Source organism: Pezoporus occidentalis, unplaced genomic scaffold (assembly GCF_034315485.1).
Source record: "Pezoporus occidentalis ecotype Australia unplaced genomic scaffold, CSIRO_AGI_Poc_V1 ctg23, whole genome shotgun sequence".
NCBI classification, from domain to species: Eukaryota; Metazoa; Chordata; class Aves; order Psittaciformes; family Psittacidae; genus Pezoporus; species Pezoporus occidentalis.
In genome coordinates this window covers 11458302-11475353 of record NW_026914180.1, presented here as the reverse complement: position 1 = coordinate 11475353, position 17052 = coordinate 11458302, and the positions used below count along the sequence as shown (strand labels likewise).

Below are 17052 nucleotides of genomic sequence, written 5' to 3'. Positions count from 1 at the left end.
CTTTCTCTAAGAGGCATGTTGGATGCAGTCATGAGCTTCTTGAAGTGCAGAGACTATGACTGAACAGGCAAGGTGTTTATATAGATCTGTCTCCTTCCCCTGACACAGCCTCCATCTATGTGAAATACTTCTCTACTTATTTGGCTTTGCAAGCCAGCCCTCTCAGTGTAGGGCTTTGCAAGAAGCCCCAGTGTTTCCTGACCTGGCTCTTGCCTTTCAGAAAAGTAAATAAATTACAATGCTTAGTAACACTAAAAGCTTTCTGAGTTGCCTTAACACAATACTGACTATTTTATCAGACTCCCTGCATGGATCTTTTCAAAAAGAATAAGATTCATGTGGAACACTGATTTGAAAAGCAGTGACAGTGACCATGCAGTGCCTTTTCCACTCAAGAACTGTTTTTCAGTTTATGATTTGCAACATGAATTTACAGAAGACATTGGCAAAGGCTGGAAAGGGTTTGATGCTGAAACAGCACTTTCATTTATATCTGCTGTCTGATGGTCTACTTGGCACCTTCCGAAAAGCGTCTCTCTTACCTAAGGTTTCCCAATGTCCTCTTGGACAGCTATTGCCAGATTTTAATGCTATTTTATATCATGGATATAAGAAGCAATAAACATTTATTAGATAATCATACTAAGGTGCAGTGATGAAATAACTTGTGTCACTGTGTCCAAAAATAAGCTCAATTACTGTAGATGTATAGATTTGCTACAGGAAGATCTCATCAAACACACCCAGAGCTTTGTGGAGCAAGTGACCTCCAAGAAGAGATCAAAAATTTAGTGCTGCGGTGTCAGGTCTCTCAGAAGGCCAGCGATTCTGTGCAAAAGTGGAAAAATACGGACACTAGCAAGCTTCCTCTGCTCCATATGCAGACTCTGTTATGTCTTTCCCTCCTTTCTGTTACTGATGGCAGCTTGGAGAACATTACTCTCTCTGTGGCTGTAATGCAGTGTTAGTGGGGAAGCTCATGGAAATACATCTGGCAGTCTATGTGTGAGTACGCTTTGATGAAATAATTCTTTTTTTTTTCCTGTCTGGGAAAGGTTTGGGGCTGAGATTTGAGTCCTATACTAAATTTTAGGTTTGGAAGCATATACATATCTTGAACCTAAACAATATTTCATTTTGAGTTCTTTAGTCTCAGACAAGAAACCTAAAAAGGTTTGTCCAGCTTTTTTCTTAGTAAGAAAAAGTTTGATTAGGACATTTGATTAGACACAATTCCTGCTTAAAAAATTGCCCTCTCTTCCAGCTAGGCACTATTATTTGCTTCAAAAATTACATAGCTGAGAAAACAATCAAAAGTATTGTCATATGTAAAAGGCAGATGCCTATGTTTTGACAGTGCTGACAATGCGAACTGCATACCAATGTCCATTTATGTTGAGTGATTAAATCAGTGCAAACATTTAGCTGGTAACTGGTGATGGATATGAGCTACAGTGAAGCTGCAATGAAATGAGGATGGTTTCTGCACCTGTCAGTTGGTAGTCATCACCTGTGCCACTGTGACAGTTTGCCTGGTCATCATCGCATTCATCCACGGGTTTGCCTTCAGAAACGGTAGGGACAGCAGTAGGAGCTGAAACAAAATCAAGTCATTCAGTTAAAACATGTGCTAGAGAATGACCACGCAAGTGGCAATAAAATTCTGATGAGCACCATATGCTGTCTTCACATATATCTCAGGAATGAAGCAACTTTACTTTGCAGGTTAGTTAGTATTTCTTTGCAATGGGATATATCTGTTCTACTTCCTTGCACTGAGGCACTCTGCAATGTCTGAGCTCAAGGGCTGCTCAGAGTTGGGCAGTAAAAGCCCCTGATGGCCTGTCCACTGGCTGATGAGTATTTGTTGTTCCTACCAAAAAAGGAACAAGTGAAAGCCTGGCAGAATGTGAGTTTTTGGAGGTGTGGTGAGGTAGAAAATCCATCATTTTGTTCCAGACCAAAATCTCTGTGATTAGGCCTGTACAGAGGAGTCAGGGGGGTGCATGCCTAAAGTGGCAATTTTCCATCATTCACCACATTGCTGAAGACCTCTCTGCAGAGCACATGTGAGAGAGGAAATGTCTGAGCAGAGTCCCTGTAACAGTGGCAGGAAGGCAGTGTGATGTAGAATTACTTTGTGCTCAATAAGGAGATCTGGAAGGAGTGTCTTTTGTTTTCATTGAAGTTATAAATAAGACATCAGTGATGTCAGTCATCCCTCCCGGCCACCTGCCTGCTTCTCACTGGTGATGACTTTCCGGTAGCTGCTGTATAACCAATAAAAGTCTGACCTTTGTTATTAGAGTTAAAAGCTTGAGAAAATATATCTATACCTCAGTACCTGCAAAATATACCACATCTGGAAAATCTGGATAAAGATACTTGGTGTTATGTTTAGGTTATTATTCATGCTGCACGTATAGTTCCTTGGCTTATTATAACCACTCTGGGATTGTGATCCAGGCTTTTGTCTATTCTAACCTACTGTTATTTTCATTAACAATCTTTTCCTCTCATTATAAGCTATGAAATAATGCATCCCTTTCTCAGATTCTTCTTTGCCCTTTACCAAGGCCCCCAGGGGCTGCTGGCCACATAGAATCACATACAATGACTTTTTGGCCTGAAAATGTCAGGAGGGACTGTAGTTTCTTTAGTAGCTATATTCTGGAATGAAACATGGCTCTTTAGGACCTGGACCTATGCTTTACAGGTGCAATCTATCCCTAGTTACCGAAGAAGTTCTGTACGTATTATGAATTATGCAGAGAGCATTTGTTCCTCACATTGCTTTGAAAACCCCTCTGGGAACTTCTTCTAGCTTTCCACATCCAGTTAAATTTCTTATTTTGATCTTCATGCCCCTGCATAGCCTGAAGCTTGCCTACACCTCTGCCATCATTTCATATAAGCCCCATGGGATGCTTCAAGCACACAAAACTTCCCCTTGCTCATTACTGCTGGAGAGCTGATTTCTGCTCCTGTCTGTGCCTACTTCCATGCTTCTTTTCTCATCTCAACTCCTTTCTTGCTCAATAAATCTCAAGTGACCTATCTTCATTCAACTCCCTCCTTAAGATACAGTTATAAAACAAAGTTTTTTTATTATGGTTCTCTCACAGGTAAATGGGAATTGACCTCACCTGTCTATGGGGACCTACAGGTGAGCAGCTTTAAAAGTACACCATAGCAGAAAGACAAATGCAGGAAGATGTGTCCCACTGAAAAACTGTACTTGCTGCTGCAGTGTGCCTAAAAGCAAAGGTGTTTTCCCTGGTCAGTCTCCTCTTTGGTTCCTCCATCTCATTGAGCAGCATGTTTTTGTAAGGTGGTCCATGGACTCACTTTTAATATCTAGGTGGCTACAGAAACTCTGTGGCCGAAGGACTTTGTCTGCAGGTTGTGATTTTACATAAGGCAGGTGAGGGGTTTTCTTTTTTCTGAGCAAGTAGCACAACAGTCTGCAGGAACTAAGTATTCCCACAGGAAATGAGTGCTTCCTGCAGGAATTAAGAAGTATTTCCAACCTCCCCACTTTTCTGGCCAAGTAAAAAGCATAATTATCCAATCTGGCCTTCACTAAAAAATCAACACGGAACTCATCAATCCTCACAGCAAATGCCTCCCACTTTGCTGTCTTGAGAGAGAAATGGTGAGAAAGAAATGGAGGCAGAGCAATCAGTTCTATTCATCCTGGGAGCCTGTTCAACTACTTCTATACAAGCTATCATATGAAACCCTGCATAACATGGTTTGTTGTTCTGTGTATTGTTAAGCTGTGTGGTTTATAAGCCATGCCACTATACCATCATCTACCAGATAAAATTGTGAAATTCACTTAGAGTTATCTGTAGTTATCTATGAAGTTAAATGATTATTGTTTACAGAACAAGAATTAAAGCTTGACTTCATGTCACAGTCCAAAGATAAATGTCTAAACTTTGCTTTTCCTGATCTTTCATCTCCTACACTATTGCAAAAGTAAAGCTCTGTAAGGAATAAAGAGGTCCCCATTACACCCTTAAAGGAATAGCACAGACACTGTCCAGCCAAGTAATCATTGTCCACCATAGTGTCTGGTATGATTTTCACAACCTTTGAAGGAGCAACGGACATAATTGCTATATTTAGTGCAAAGCTCTGCATTCTCAGAAAACATCTCTTCCAGGGTTGCATCATGGTAACATAAAATTTAACTTCCTGTCTTTATTCTTTCCTAATAGATCTATGCTTCTTGAAAGTATAATCATAAAGTTGCTTAAGGGAACAGAAAACCATGTGGAGAATATCACTCTGATTCAAGCAAGGAATGGGAGAAAGAATAACATTTGTGCCTTGGCATATTCAAATGTCTGAAGAGAAGAAACTGATTAGGCCAAGAAACAGCACTAATGGCAGTCACGGAAGCAAAAGTCCGATACGCTGAGTGTGCAGAGACAGCACTGTTCAGCAGTAGTCCAAGTAGAGAATGTATTTATGAAAATAATAGTGTGCATTTCATCTCTAGCAGAGCAATTACCTTCGAGTTCACAGCCCAGCAGCTCCATTCGCAGCCCCAGTCCTCCGTGTGTGGCTCTCTCAGGGTAGACGCGGATGAATCTCGTTGTTACAGGTTCAAAAGTCCGCAGTTCAGGCGTGTCATAGTTGGTGTTGCCTTCAAAAGTCTACAAAGCATGACAAATGCTACTTGTAAGAAAAAAAAAAGCTACTTTCAACAATCGTCTTTTTTCCTTCATTCTTTAGTCTTTGAATTAGGTGAGCAGTAGGCTAGATTCTAACCGCTTAATGAGTGTCAGGCATTCCTGTCCTAAATGAGAATGGAAAATACATAGTTAAAGCTTCTCAGAAAAGTAACGTATTTAATTTTTCATAAACTCAGTAGCAACCAATCCATCAGGGTCATAACAAGAGCTGACTGTTTAATGAGACATGTTTCTAAATGACACTCTGATCTGGGGTTTAACTGGGTGACATTTTCAACACTTCTCAGGGAAAAAAAAAAAGGCTGAGGTGAAGATCCTGTCACTTTTTAAGTGGTTACAATAATAATCCAGCTATTCAAGAGAAAATTTCAATCTGATTTCCCCCAGTGACAGAGTTTCACAAGTTGTAGTTATTTCAAAAGGCATAAATTAAACTCCAGTAGCTGCAAGAGTTCTTCCAGTGAGCCTGCTATTGAATAAGAATAAAAAGAAAGAAAGAAAGAAAGAAGAAAGCTGTCTCCTGACAAAACTGCAATATAATCCAACGGGCAAGGCAGGGTCAGCAAATGTATATTTCAGAGAAAAATCTCTTCTCTGAGTTGCACTCCAGCTTTTTTATCTATGGTGCAGCTCTCAATGGCATTTGTTTGATACCTTAGGCTTCTCTTGTCAGTGATCTTTTGCATATAGAACAAGTTATAATTTGTACTTATAGCAACACCTCAAATGCCTCCATGGAGACTATTGGTCCTTAGAATGAATTAACTGTACAAAGAAACAGTCCTTGCCATGAAGAATTTATAACCCCAGACAGGCAAAAGGGGTTATTTTTGCCTTATTTTGTGGTAAAAAATGACTTGAATTATCTTAAGTACAAAATACGGAAATGTATATAACAGAGAAGTAAAAGTAAAGTATTTTCATTTTTCCTATAAATTAGTTAAAATGGCAAAGCATGAAAAAAATTTGTCTTTGAACTACAGTTCAAATTCAAGATTAGAAGTGCTATTATAAGATATTTCCAACTCATAGCTGTGAAGCATGAAGCCTTCTTCAGGAAGAAAACACCAGATCCTATTTGTTTTGAAGGAGAAGAAAATGCAAGATGAAATGAACTCCACTTATTGATTTGGGGCAGAGGAAACAGAGGCCATGGGAAAAGCTGTCTGTATTTCCCAAGGCACAAAACCAGCATGGGTAAACCTGATTGCTGGTCGTATTTTCAAAGCAGTCCTAAAAGCCTGGCTTAGTTTTACTGCACACCTCTGTATTATCAACCAATGGTCCACAGCCCCTTCTGGCTGTTGGTTACATTGCCAGCCTCAAAAGCCAATGATGATGGGAGATTATAAATAACTAAATTAAAAAAATAATTTCAACATTAATTCTTCTGCTCCTACTTTCTAGAGGAGATTGTACTCCCAAGGTGGCTTCAAGGGACACTGGTCGACCTGGTGATCTGCCGGTGCTTGAAAGACATATGTCAAGAATTCACATGGAGATGGCCTGTCAGATCTAATTAACATGGAGTTACATATTATTATATTTGAATAGCAATATAGTGCAAATGATCTGAAAAGCTACCTAGCATATGAGAAAGAATGAATGCTACTTTATGTGTAAAAAGTAGACAGACGTATATCTGAGGAATCCTTGCTTCTTTTCTAATAGTAGTCTTAATAGCAACATATAATAATGAAAACTGTTTCATAAAAGACATCAGTACTGGAGTACTGACACATAGACATTAGAACTCAACAGGCAACTGGAATGATATTGAATCATTGTCCTCTGTAGTGCAGAACTGCTTGTGATTCAATTTTGACTGTTCATTTAAAACACGTACTGATATTTTTCTTGGGGGAGAAGAGAGGAGTATACAGTAAAACTTCCCTTTGTGAGTGTCTTTTATATAGGCTATGTCACAAATTGCTTTACTTCATTACAAAGATAAGTTCTAATAAATAATAGCTAAACAAAAGAGAAGCAAAACAGGTGAGAGGAAAAAAAATTCTTCCTAACAGCTTCTAAAATGAAAATAAACATTGCATAAAAATCTAACAAGGTTGTTCCAAATGGCATGATATTCAGAAGTTTCTTTTTCCAGAAATTATGAGACAAAGTGTAAAGAAACCCAGAAAAAGTGGAAGGAGGAAAGAAGTATGAAAGAAAAAGATGACTTTATGGAGTAAGCTTGAGTAAGACTATGGACAAAAAATACTAATTGGATCTTGAAATGAAAATGGGGTTCTGTATGGATGTTTGAGGGTTTGTGATGTTCACTTCTTTGCTAAAAGGGAAACATTCTGCACATTCAAAGCCAGCAGAAATAAGGTCAGGCAAAGAGGAAGGAGTTACACTAGTCCTAGTGAAAGGAGCTGCAGGCATGGATGACAAGATCGTTGTTGAGAAACTTGGTAATGTTTCAGCCTTTGGACATATTCTGTTGTTATTTTAGCTTGTCACTGCTCTTTCTTTCTTAAAATGCAGTGTTTTTTTTTATTGAAAGTCAAGATTTTAAGCGAGTGAAACGATGTGTTTCATTTCATATAACAGGGCTGTTTCTAATCCACATTCCTGCTGTGACTCATTATAGCATGCTGTCCCATACAGCTCCACTTACATTTAAAAATACTACATTCCAGTATTAACATTTTAAATCCCTCAGACTCTCAAATTGTGGGATTTATCTGATAGTCTTTAAAGAAAACTTGTGCTTTGAAAGAAAGTTTATCAAATGTCTTGAATTTTTGGGAAGGATTATAATTTTGCCACAAGAGATTTGAATTCCAACCCTCCCCATTCCATTAATCTTGAAAGTTCATTTCCAGTAGTGATGGAAGCCGAGGATGGGCTCGCTGCACTAGTTAGCACACTAGTTTTCTTGTCAAACTGCTAACTTCTGACAATGATGGCAAGTGCTTGTATTAGAAAACAGAAAGCCATGCAGCAGACGGCGCACTGCTTTGAAAGCATATGGCATTATTTTTTTCCCTCATTGAGCCACAGTGTAGAAGTACATGTCAAAACAACATCTATTTTAGAAAGAAAATGGTTAGATCCCATTGTTGATTTACACTCTCTTCACACTTTATGATGAAGTCAAAACTCATGGTAACAACAGAAAGGAGCTGACTGCAAGGGCTGAATTCGTTTAGTTTTAATCCCCAAAATAAATGATGAAAAGTGAGAAAATGCAGACATATTCAGTGAGATTAAAACACGAGAGAATGAAGTCCAATATTTACTAAATGTGCCTGGAAAACCTAAACCCATGGGCCCACTCAGCTTTTCCTTTCTGGAAAGACAGGTCTGTCCAATGGATGAGTCTATATAGCAAAACAGCTTTTACATCTAATTTTCAGGCTTATGCAGATAAGATACAGAGCAACTCTCTATTCTCATCTGCCAAGCACCACACCAATTTGCCTTTTGAAGGCACAACATGGTATATGATTCCTTGATCATCCCAGTATTGCAGCAGCAGTTGGTGAAGATGACTGTGTGCCCACTGGTTTCCTCAAGCAATAGGGTGAAGACTGAAAAAGGATTGTGGCCTTTGAGGCAACAATGCACTTTATGCAAATGACAGCAAAATGGGATGGGAGACCTGATGAATGGGATTTAGGGTAAATAAGATGAACTCTTGGTGCAACTTCTGTCCTGAAAAACATACATTTGAAACCAAACCAAAATAGGTACATTCCCAGAAAGTTTTCTGGGCCACACTCATTTTCTTCTCCTTTGAATCTAACTCAGCAAGCCTTCCTCTGTAAATGTCTTGAAGTTTCTTCTTGAACCTATGAACCAGCTACCCTTTATTCTCAAGTAACCTCGAAGATGCTTCACTTGTGACAGTACAATTGTACTTTTCACTTGGGATGGAATAAAAAGTCAAAAATTCCATCACTTTTTGCAGGACTTGGATCAGACCATTATGGAGAGCCTGTGAAGCTCTCAAAGTAGTCTATAGGCAGTTCAGAAATCCAACACATACCCCACTGAGTTAAATAACACTGTTCTCATTCTACTGCACAGACAAAAAAGAAGCAAAAGAAAAGTAATCCAGTGTTTCAAATAAGTTTGTTCACTGTCAGTAGAAAAACTTCAGAGGAAACTATTTTTCTGGCAGTGTTACTTATTACCATCACATGGTATTTTTCAAGTAACCTAGGGGCCACAGAGTCACACCACCCCTGTCAGACCTAAAGTTTGAGCTAGCTGTGAATAAACAAAAACTTTGCCACAGAGAGAGGCAAATGTCCTAAGGCTAGCTCCTGCCCTCAGGCATGGGATGGTTCCCACAGCATCCCTTCAGGGTTGCTGCCCTAGGAGTCCTCCTGCTTGGCTTCATCCCAGCTGTCTGCCTTTTCTAAGGTCAGAGATAGATGGGTACAAATTTAATGAAAACTTTTTTTCTTTTTTCTTTTAAATGCAACTCTTTCTTTTTTTTTTAGTGTGGAGCTTTGCTCCTTACCTTTATTTTTTTCTTGCTGGAATCCATGATCATTTTCCAATCTGACCCATTGTTGCTGTAGCCAATTTTGAATTTTTTCATGAATACTTTGTTTTCTCGGTGCTTGCCTCCTTGGACAATTATTCCCCTCACTTTCTTTTCTTCTCCAAGGTCTATCTGAAGCCATTCGTTTGTATATGGATGAGTAGTTGGTGGCAGTGCCCAACCTGAACGGCTTGTTATGAGGCGAGCATTTTCTGGGATCCAGTTTCGATCAACTTGAGTAGATGCAGTAATCTGAGAGTCAGGAATGAGCCCAGACACCATACCCAGCATCCCAGAGCAAGGATAATCTACAGAAAAACAAACAAATAACTAGTTAATCTGAACAAGCACCAAAACAGAAACAGGACCCATCAGTCAATTTAGCTACCATGAGTAATTACTTATTTCTTTCTTACATCCAAAATAATCTTTCTGGATTCGTGTATAATTTTCATTTGTTCAGACTTTCACATCCTAGTTTTGGCAGGAAGTAACAAAATACCACAAGTATTTCTGGCTTGATGGGAACCAAAAGGATCAGAAAATTGTATTCTATTCTTCTTTTCTATTCTTCTTGTTAAGGCAAAAAGTGCACGGTCAAAGCTGAATTTGTGAATATTCCCCTAGAGAAAACTTCCCAAATCTGCCAAAACCTGGTTGCAGAATACTTAATTTTGGTGACACTGGAAATGGAAATCTTTTATACATTCTGTAACTTAGAATTTATTGCTGTACTTTAGATTTTCATGTTGTGTTTCTTTGGTCTTTCAGGCTTTTTCAAATGACACAGAAGCTAAATAGTTGCTTCTTTTATGGTCCCAGCTAAATATAAGTTCAAAGTTCCTGCTAACAGGAAATAGAGATTTCTAATCTAGAATGTACAGCAGTTCTGCTGATATTACCTTCATCTACTCTGAAAAGATTTCATAGAATGACTTGGTATTCTATAACATAGTGATCAGTGATCTTGTTTTCCTGCTTTATGGAAACCAGTTATAAGAAACATTTTGAAGACTAAAGAAACACTTTAACTGAAAAAAAAAAAGAAAAAGATAATCTCTAGAACTATTTAAAATCAGTGCCAATGAACTGTATTAAATGCTGTAAAATGATGGTATGTATTTTTTAGGAAAATCAGCTATGTAAATCTATTAAATCCTTAACATTTTCTTCGAATATAACTTGTATTTTTACTTTACATATAAAAATGCTTCTATTTTGTAGAAGTCACAGAAATACTAAATCTAGGTGGAAAAAAGACTTCAGAAAACATTCCTGCTTGTGACTGGTTTGTTTTTTGTCTTTTTTTTTTTTAATCCAAGTTAGTATTTTGATGATAATGCTTGAATAGGCTTCAGATCTAAGTGTTTGTACCTTGCAGTGCAAGCTATGGATGTTTGTTTCTTGGGAAACCTGCTGAGAACTATCTATAAATAGCAGGCATGAGAGAGAGACACTGGAGGTTTAGGAAGGAAAAACAAGATAGGAATTTGCAAAGTGTCTGTGTATTTCAGGTATTCTGCATGGATCTATAAGATAATTAAACTGAACACCTAAAAGGCAATGCCAGAACAACATTCAGATAACCCTGTATGTTTGGGTTGTAGTGTTTTATTGTCTTTAGGGTTTGTTTTTTCATTTATCCACTCAGACCACAGCGGAAATAGTGAAAATGCATTTCATTCATAAAAATAAAACCCACAGCACAGGCAAAATAAGTTCCCTTGGTTTTAAAATCCTTATCAAGACATACCTGTTATCTTGCAGCCATAAACTTCAAATCTTAGTGATACTCCATTTTCCCAAGACACAGGTCTAATTCGCACAAACCTCGTTAAAACTGGTTTGGCGAAAGGTCTGTAAACAACATCAGTGGGATTGCTATTCCCTTGAAACACCTTTGTGTAGAAAGAAAAAGTATATATTTGTTAGGCTTTCTCTTAAATGGTGTTTATAATTCTGTGTTTTACAGATATGATTCAAGGTCTAACTACAGTTATCTAGGGAAGGGAGATTTGAGACAAGAAACTTGCGTGGGGAATTATTTCATTAAACTCTAAGCCAATTTTTGGAGACAGATAAGCTTTCCTTGGAGAGGAAAAAAGAAGAGTCAACATGTTCAATAATATTAAAAAATACTTGCCAGCTGCAGAGTCCCATAACACACCATAACACTGCAGAGCAGATCAGGAGAGCTCAGGACCATCTTAAGAGCAAGAGCTCAACTGAGTGCAACAAGGGTCTCTCCCTGCCTATTTTGAAGTGTTCCTAGCGCCCAGGTCTATATGCAGGAATGACATACGATGGTCTTTCTCACCCAAGGACTGCCATGTCCTGGAAGAATCTCTCAATGTCCCATTAGGCAGATTTATTCCTCATACATTTATAAAATGATGCAAAAAGCTTCAGAACCTCTGGGCCAAATTAAAGGTTTGGATGTCAGACCGTAAATATCCCATACAGAGTTAGAATAAAAACACACATTATTTTGTTATCCTTAGGCTTAAAAGAGTTTTGCAGAGTGTATTGTGCAAACCTTGCTTTGTTAACCTGCTGTTTTAAAATAATTTTTAACAAGGATAAACATACCCAGTTTTTCTTGCATACTGAGATGGAAGTCTATTTAAAACGTACATAGCAGGCTCTAAGATTTTGTCTGTGTCTCCTGAGGCTAGCAGTCAAATTGTATGAACAATGAGACTTCCACAAGAAGGGACAGGATTGTGCTGTGCTTTCATGTTGAGGATCCTGCAGAAACGCTCTTTCCTAGCAGAGCTGAAACCTTGCAATGTTCTAGCCCAAAGAAGGTGATTCAGCTTCCTGCTTCTTCCTCACGTAGAGAGGAACAATTTCCTGTTTCCCATAGATATAAACCTCTTTCCTTTTATGGGAGATACATACACTGTCCACTTTCCTGTTTGTTACTTGCAGTAACTGCACTCATGGAGCAGAGGCCAGCAGCGCACAGCTGTCAACTCATCAGTCTCACTTATATCTCAAGTAATTTTACATAGGAGTTTCATATCTAGCAAAAGATTTTAGATGGAGCTACTTTTCAGCAACTTTTATTTTCTCTGGGAGAACCTGCTGTAGTTTTGTCAAGGTCTGACTCTGACAGAGGAAATCAGTCTTTTCTCAAAAGTACATAGCCTCTCATATGCAGTTAGTGAACTCTCGTGTCCTGGCTCTCGTGTGAGGCTGCCTTGAAGAGATTTGCCGCTGCCTGCTTTTTTTGTTTCTTTAGTAGCCAAGGCTACTTAACTTTTCATTTGTTTAAAAATATCAGAGGAAGACTGGTGCATAGTTTTTTCTTAACCTGATCAACAGTAAAACATAGCCATTTTAGGAACCTGATTCTTTTATAAACCCCTTGAACAAATAACACAGGTTTAGTAAGTGTTCTCACTAAGGACATCATGTACAAGAGAAACTCATGTAAATTACACTCTTGAAGAGTTTACAAATAGAAGCTGGTATTGAAGATCAAGAAAGGTCTGATTCTGAAAGAGGCATTTGTTCAGATTATGGAAACCAGAGCCAGGAGACCCTGTGTTTCAGGAGACCGGCCACAGCGTTTGCTCCTTTTGTGACTTTGGGCAAGTCAGTTATTGTACCTCTAAACATCATTATACAGTACCCACATTGTAGCATTTGACCTTCTAAAGTTCCTTCTCTGTAAAAACAGGATAATACCTGTCAAAGAGAAGCTTTCAGGATTCATTTTTTGTTGATTTACAAAGTGTTTCAAAGAAGAAAGATGCATATTTTAAACACTGCTATCATTTTGCTTAGATAAATACAGCAGACTTGGCGTAGCACTTACAGACGAATCAGGAACAAATATCAGTAACCAAATATTTAGAGCTAGATAGGGTTACACTGATAGAATTTAATATTGTACAGCTCTTCTCAGTCTTCACAGAAGGGTCACAAAAAAGCTGTTTTGAAGGGAGGTACCACCAAATCTTTCCAGTTGCATCAGCCGCTGGCAGCCTCTAGGGATGCTGCTCCGGGGCACATCCTGAGTGAGGTGGGAAGGGAAGCACAGCCTCACTGGGACTATTCATGTGAGAGCTGGAGCAGAATTGACTTCTCAGTAATGAGCTCTATGCTCATGGTAGTACATAATGAAGATTTTTTTAGGAGTGTCTAAAGCTGTTTCATTGGGAGGTCACAGAGAGCAAATCCGCTGACAAATGGAAAGGTGCTAAAAATCTATAAGGATGGAAAGGTGTGCCTAATTATCTGTCTGCATGACCCCCATCACTGAGATGCTTGGAAGTCTAAGAAACTACTAATCACTTGCTAGCCCTCCTGCAAGACAGCATGGCTATGCATGGGGATCTGAGGCACTGACACACTGCATATCCACAGCTTTACTGCAGATAAGGGAGCTACATATTTTTTAAAAAGTTCCCCACAGTGATTTTCTTAAGGTCACATAGAAAACCTCTGGCAAAATAGGAAACAGCAGCACACTCCAGGGAAAAGACCTGAACCACTCACATTATGTTGGGTACAACAGACAGGGCAGCACCTTGCACCATTTTCAGTTGCTCTGTGCTTTGGATAAACAGTTTTTGTAGTTCATTACTACTGAGACAATAGCTATGTTTTGGATTTGGGATATTATTAACCCTGAGCAATCTGATGAAAACTGTGATACCTTATTCCTGTCATTTTGGTTTTTTTTTTAAACAATTGATAATAACTAAACAGTTCTTGGCCAAAGAGAGGTACAGGAGAAAAGACTTACAACAGGCTTGTTTCCCTCCTTCAGTGTAATCCAGTCCTCTCCATTGGAGCTGACATCTACGCGGTATGTTTTCAGATAATATTCTTTCTTTGTTTCTTTTGAGATGGCACCTTGAGTCCCAATTCCAGAAACAAAGCGGAGAAGGCCTAGATCTACCTGTGGTAACAATGAATTGAGACAGAAGGACAATCAGTTCAGAGCATAACAACACTGCAGAAGTAACACCCACTCTGCCCCCCTCTCCCATGTTTTACAAAAATAATAAGGATTTCATATAAAGGAAATTGCAACGTATTATTGATAATAATATAGCCATAAAGTCCTCTTTTGGTAAATAGTGCCAACACAAGAGATGGGAACATTTGCCTAATTATCCAGAAGTGTTATTCACATGTCAGAGAATTAAATTTCCCCTGTGGGGGAGGAACAAGAGACCCCATCAGTGCAAATGGAAAACACCAGGCTGCAGAGAAATTAATAGAGGAGCTCCTCAAGGATCAGTCTCATGTACAATCTTACTTCATACTTTCTTTAACTACCTTGCATAGATGCTAATGAAATTTGCTAAGGACACAAAGCTTCAAGGTATTGTCAATACGGGGGAGACTCACGCAGTGAGAACCGAATGACGACCTTAAGGACTGCAGTATTAGAAATGGGATGAAATTTAATAGTTCAATATCAAAGTCGTGCACTTAGGGAATGATAACAAGAATTCTGCAAAAACCCAGGGGCTTATCATTTGCAAACAGAAGAGGAGAAAAGAAACCCGTGGTGTATTAGTGAGTCACAAGATACTTATGAATCACTGTGTGATTTTACTGGGGAAAAAGCAAATGAGTTTCTTGTACTGTATGATGTATTTGAAGAAAACAGAAAGAAGCATTAGCACAGGTGCAATAATCCTGTTCTAACTGTCAAATGTAATGAACATTAGAAAATAATGGCATTTTGAACTTGCAGGAGAAATGAATGCTATGGTGTGCACATGAATGCGTGTTAGAGGCTTTCGCTCTTCTTCACTCATTCTTTCTCCTTCTCTCATGAAGTTACATTGCAGCTAAATGGACAAGTGATTTAGGTTAAGTTTCCCTTCCCCCACTTGTTTATTTGGTTGTCAACCAGATCTGTTTACTTATCTAATTCGTCATGTGGTAAGACAGAAGATGTATTGACATTGCTGGGAGGATGGTGTGGGGTGCAGGAGTGCAGCTACTCAAAGTCAGTTCTGCTGGCAAACAAAACCTTTGTCCCAGTGTACAACTCCAGCTGGCAAATGGATGAAACTAGGCACAAAACTTTCTCACAGCCAGGTTGGTGACACAGCTTTGAAATGCCTTACAGCCTTTCTTTAACTATAACAACAAACCAATGAAAAGCAAAGCCATCGCCCTCTCTCTCTGCAGCTAGAACCTTCTCTTTGTTCCCTAAAGCAAACCACTTAATTTCAGTATAAAACGACACTACCCATAAAATATTAATTGAAATAATTTATTCCCCTAAACTTCAGTTGTCCAGACCTTAGTAGGATAATAATAGGTTAATTAACTCTTCCCAAGTGAATGTCCCATGAATGTCTTAAGCTTTTTATTATTTCCCAAGTTCCAGGATGCAGAATATACAATCCCTGTGTCCCACATGCATCCTTTTTCCTGGATGTGTGTCATATATCCAAAGGCGCTGGAGCAGTTAAATCAACATGCTCTCTCAAAAGGCTGAAGGAAGTGCTTGAGGACAGACTGGTTGCTCTCTCAATGCCCATGTCATATGCGAGACATTTTGAAGTTTCCCAGCACAAGAATAGGAGCCTTGTGTGTGACAGATAGAACTAGCTCTCAGGGCAAAGCCCCTGCCCCAGTTTTTAAGGCTGGTAAATTCTATATGTAACATTTTAGCCCTTGTCTTTAGGGGTGAAATGCTGCAACATATTTTTTTTTGTCATGATAAAAAAGTTCAGTCTTAAAAAAAAGAAAAAAAGAAAGAATCCCAGCACCACCTTACAAAAACAATCAAGTGATTTAAAGTAACTGGAGAGTCTCAGATGTTAGATTGTTGCAATCTGAAAGTTAATGGGGGAATGTGGGCATCATTGCACTGAGCAATCGCAGCTTAACTTGAAATGCTCTCCAAACTGTACTCTGCTGATTGTAAAGTGTGCTGCACTGAGTTATGTCCAATACCACATTCACTTCCAGGCTGAAGTGCACTTGAAAATCTGGAAGTCTGAGGGAGTGCAGAGCTAAGTTATTTAAATGATCTGCTTCTCTTACAATTTGAAACAGCTCTTCAGTTTTGAAATGATTAGGGTCCCAAGCCTGTACTGTTCCAACTGATTTGAAATGATTCTAGTAGGGGCTTTTTAATATACAGTAAGTACTTCATTGTGAATAAAGTCAAGCAATGGCCTATTACAAGAGTTCTAGGTATTTGAAGGCAAGCTAAAATTTAACATTGGGGTTTTAGGGGAAGGTTTGATTAGTTGATGCCTGAACTAACAATTACAGCTACCAGTCACTGACTGTTAAGGCAACTCAGGCTTGTTTCATCAAAGAATTTCAGTTCCCCAGGTTATGCTTGGTCCCAAATGCTGGTATTCAATATACCTCTTTAACTCCCAGGGCACTGAATATCCCACAGCATCTATCCCACTGCCTAGGTCTAAGTCCTAGACACACAAAGGATATAGCCTGAAATCTGGCAGAATTTAAAATGCAGGCAGAAATTCTCCTGCCAGAAGTTAGCAGCTCAGCTCACTGGGAGAGAAAGACTCTGAGAAGACCTCTAATTTATTGCCTCTAGATAGGGAAGGGGAAACCTCATTAGTGCTCATGGCTCCAATAACTGTGTAATAAGGTACACGAGTAGGAAGGCATCTCTTGTTAGTAAGAACATCCCTTCTTATAGATGCGCTCTATCCAGATCAGTGAATCTAATGTGCTTCTTAAAAACTGGAACTATGTCAACAATAGTCCTCTCCTGGAGCACCTGGAGGTTGATGGGTTGAGTGTTTAGCTATGTGCCACAGTTTTAAACCTCTTGGAAAAGCAAGCTGCAACTCCAGGCCTGCCACATACCAGGGGGTGTTTGCT

The 17052-nt window shown here is 38.9% G+C and overlaps 1 protein-coding gene across 3 annotated transcripts in view; it reads right to left on the bottom strand.

The window, feature by feature from the left end:
- Positions 1–17052, bottom strand: part of NRP1 (neuropilin 1) — a 117444-nt gene that overhangs the window by 20197 nt on the left and 80195 nt on the right. For 2 of the 3 annotated variants that reach the window (XM_062621593.1, XM_062621594.1), the window contains exons 8-12: positions 13964–14119; positions 10961–11105; positions 9184–9515; positions 4523–4667; positions 1490–1594 (exon numbers count right to left, since the gene is read on the bottom strand). In XM_062621593.1, coding sequence (XP_062477577.1) covers positions 1490–1594; positions 4523–4667; positions 9184–9515; positions 10961–11105; positions 13964–14119 — 883 coding nt within the window. The remainder of the gene's footprint in view (positions 1–1489; positions 1595–4522; positions 4668–9183; positions 9516–10960; positions 11106–13963; positions 14120–17052) is intronic. The other variant, XM_062621595.1, reaches the window with a different exon arrangement.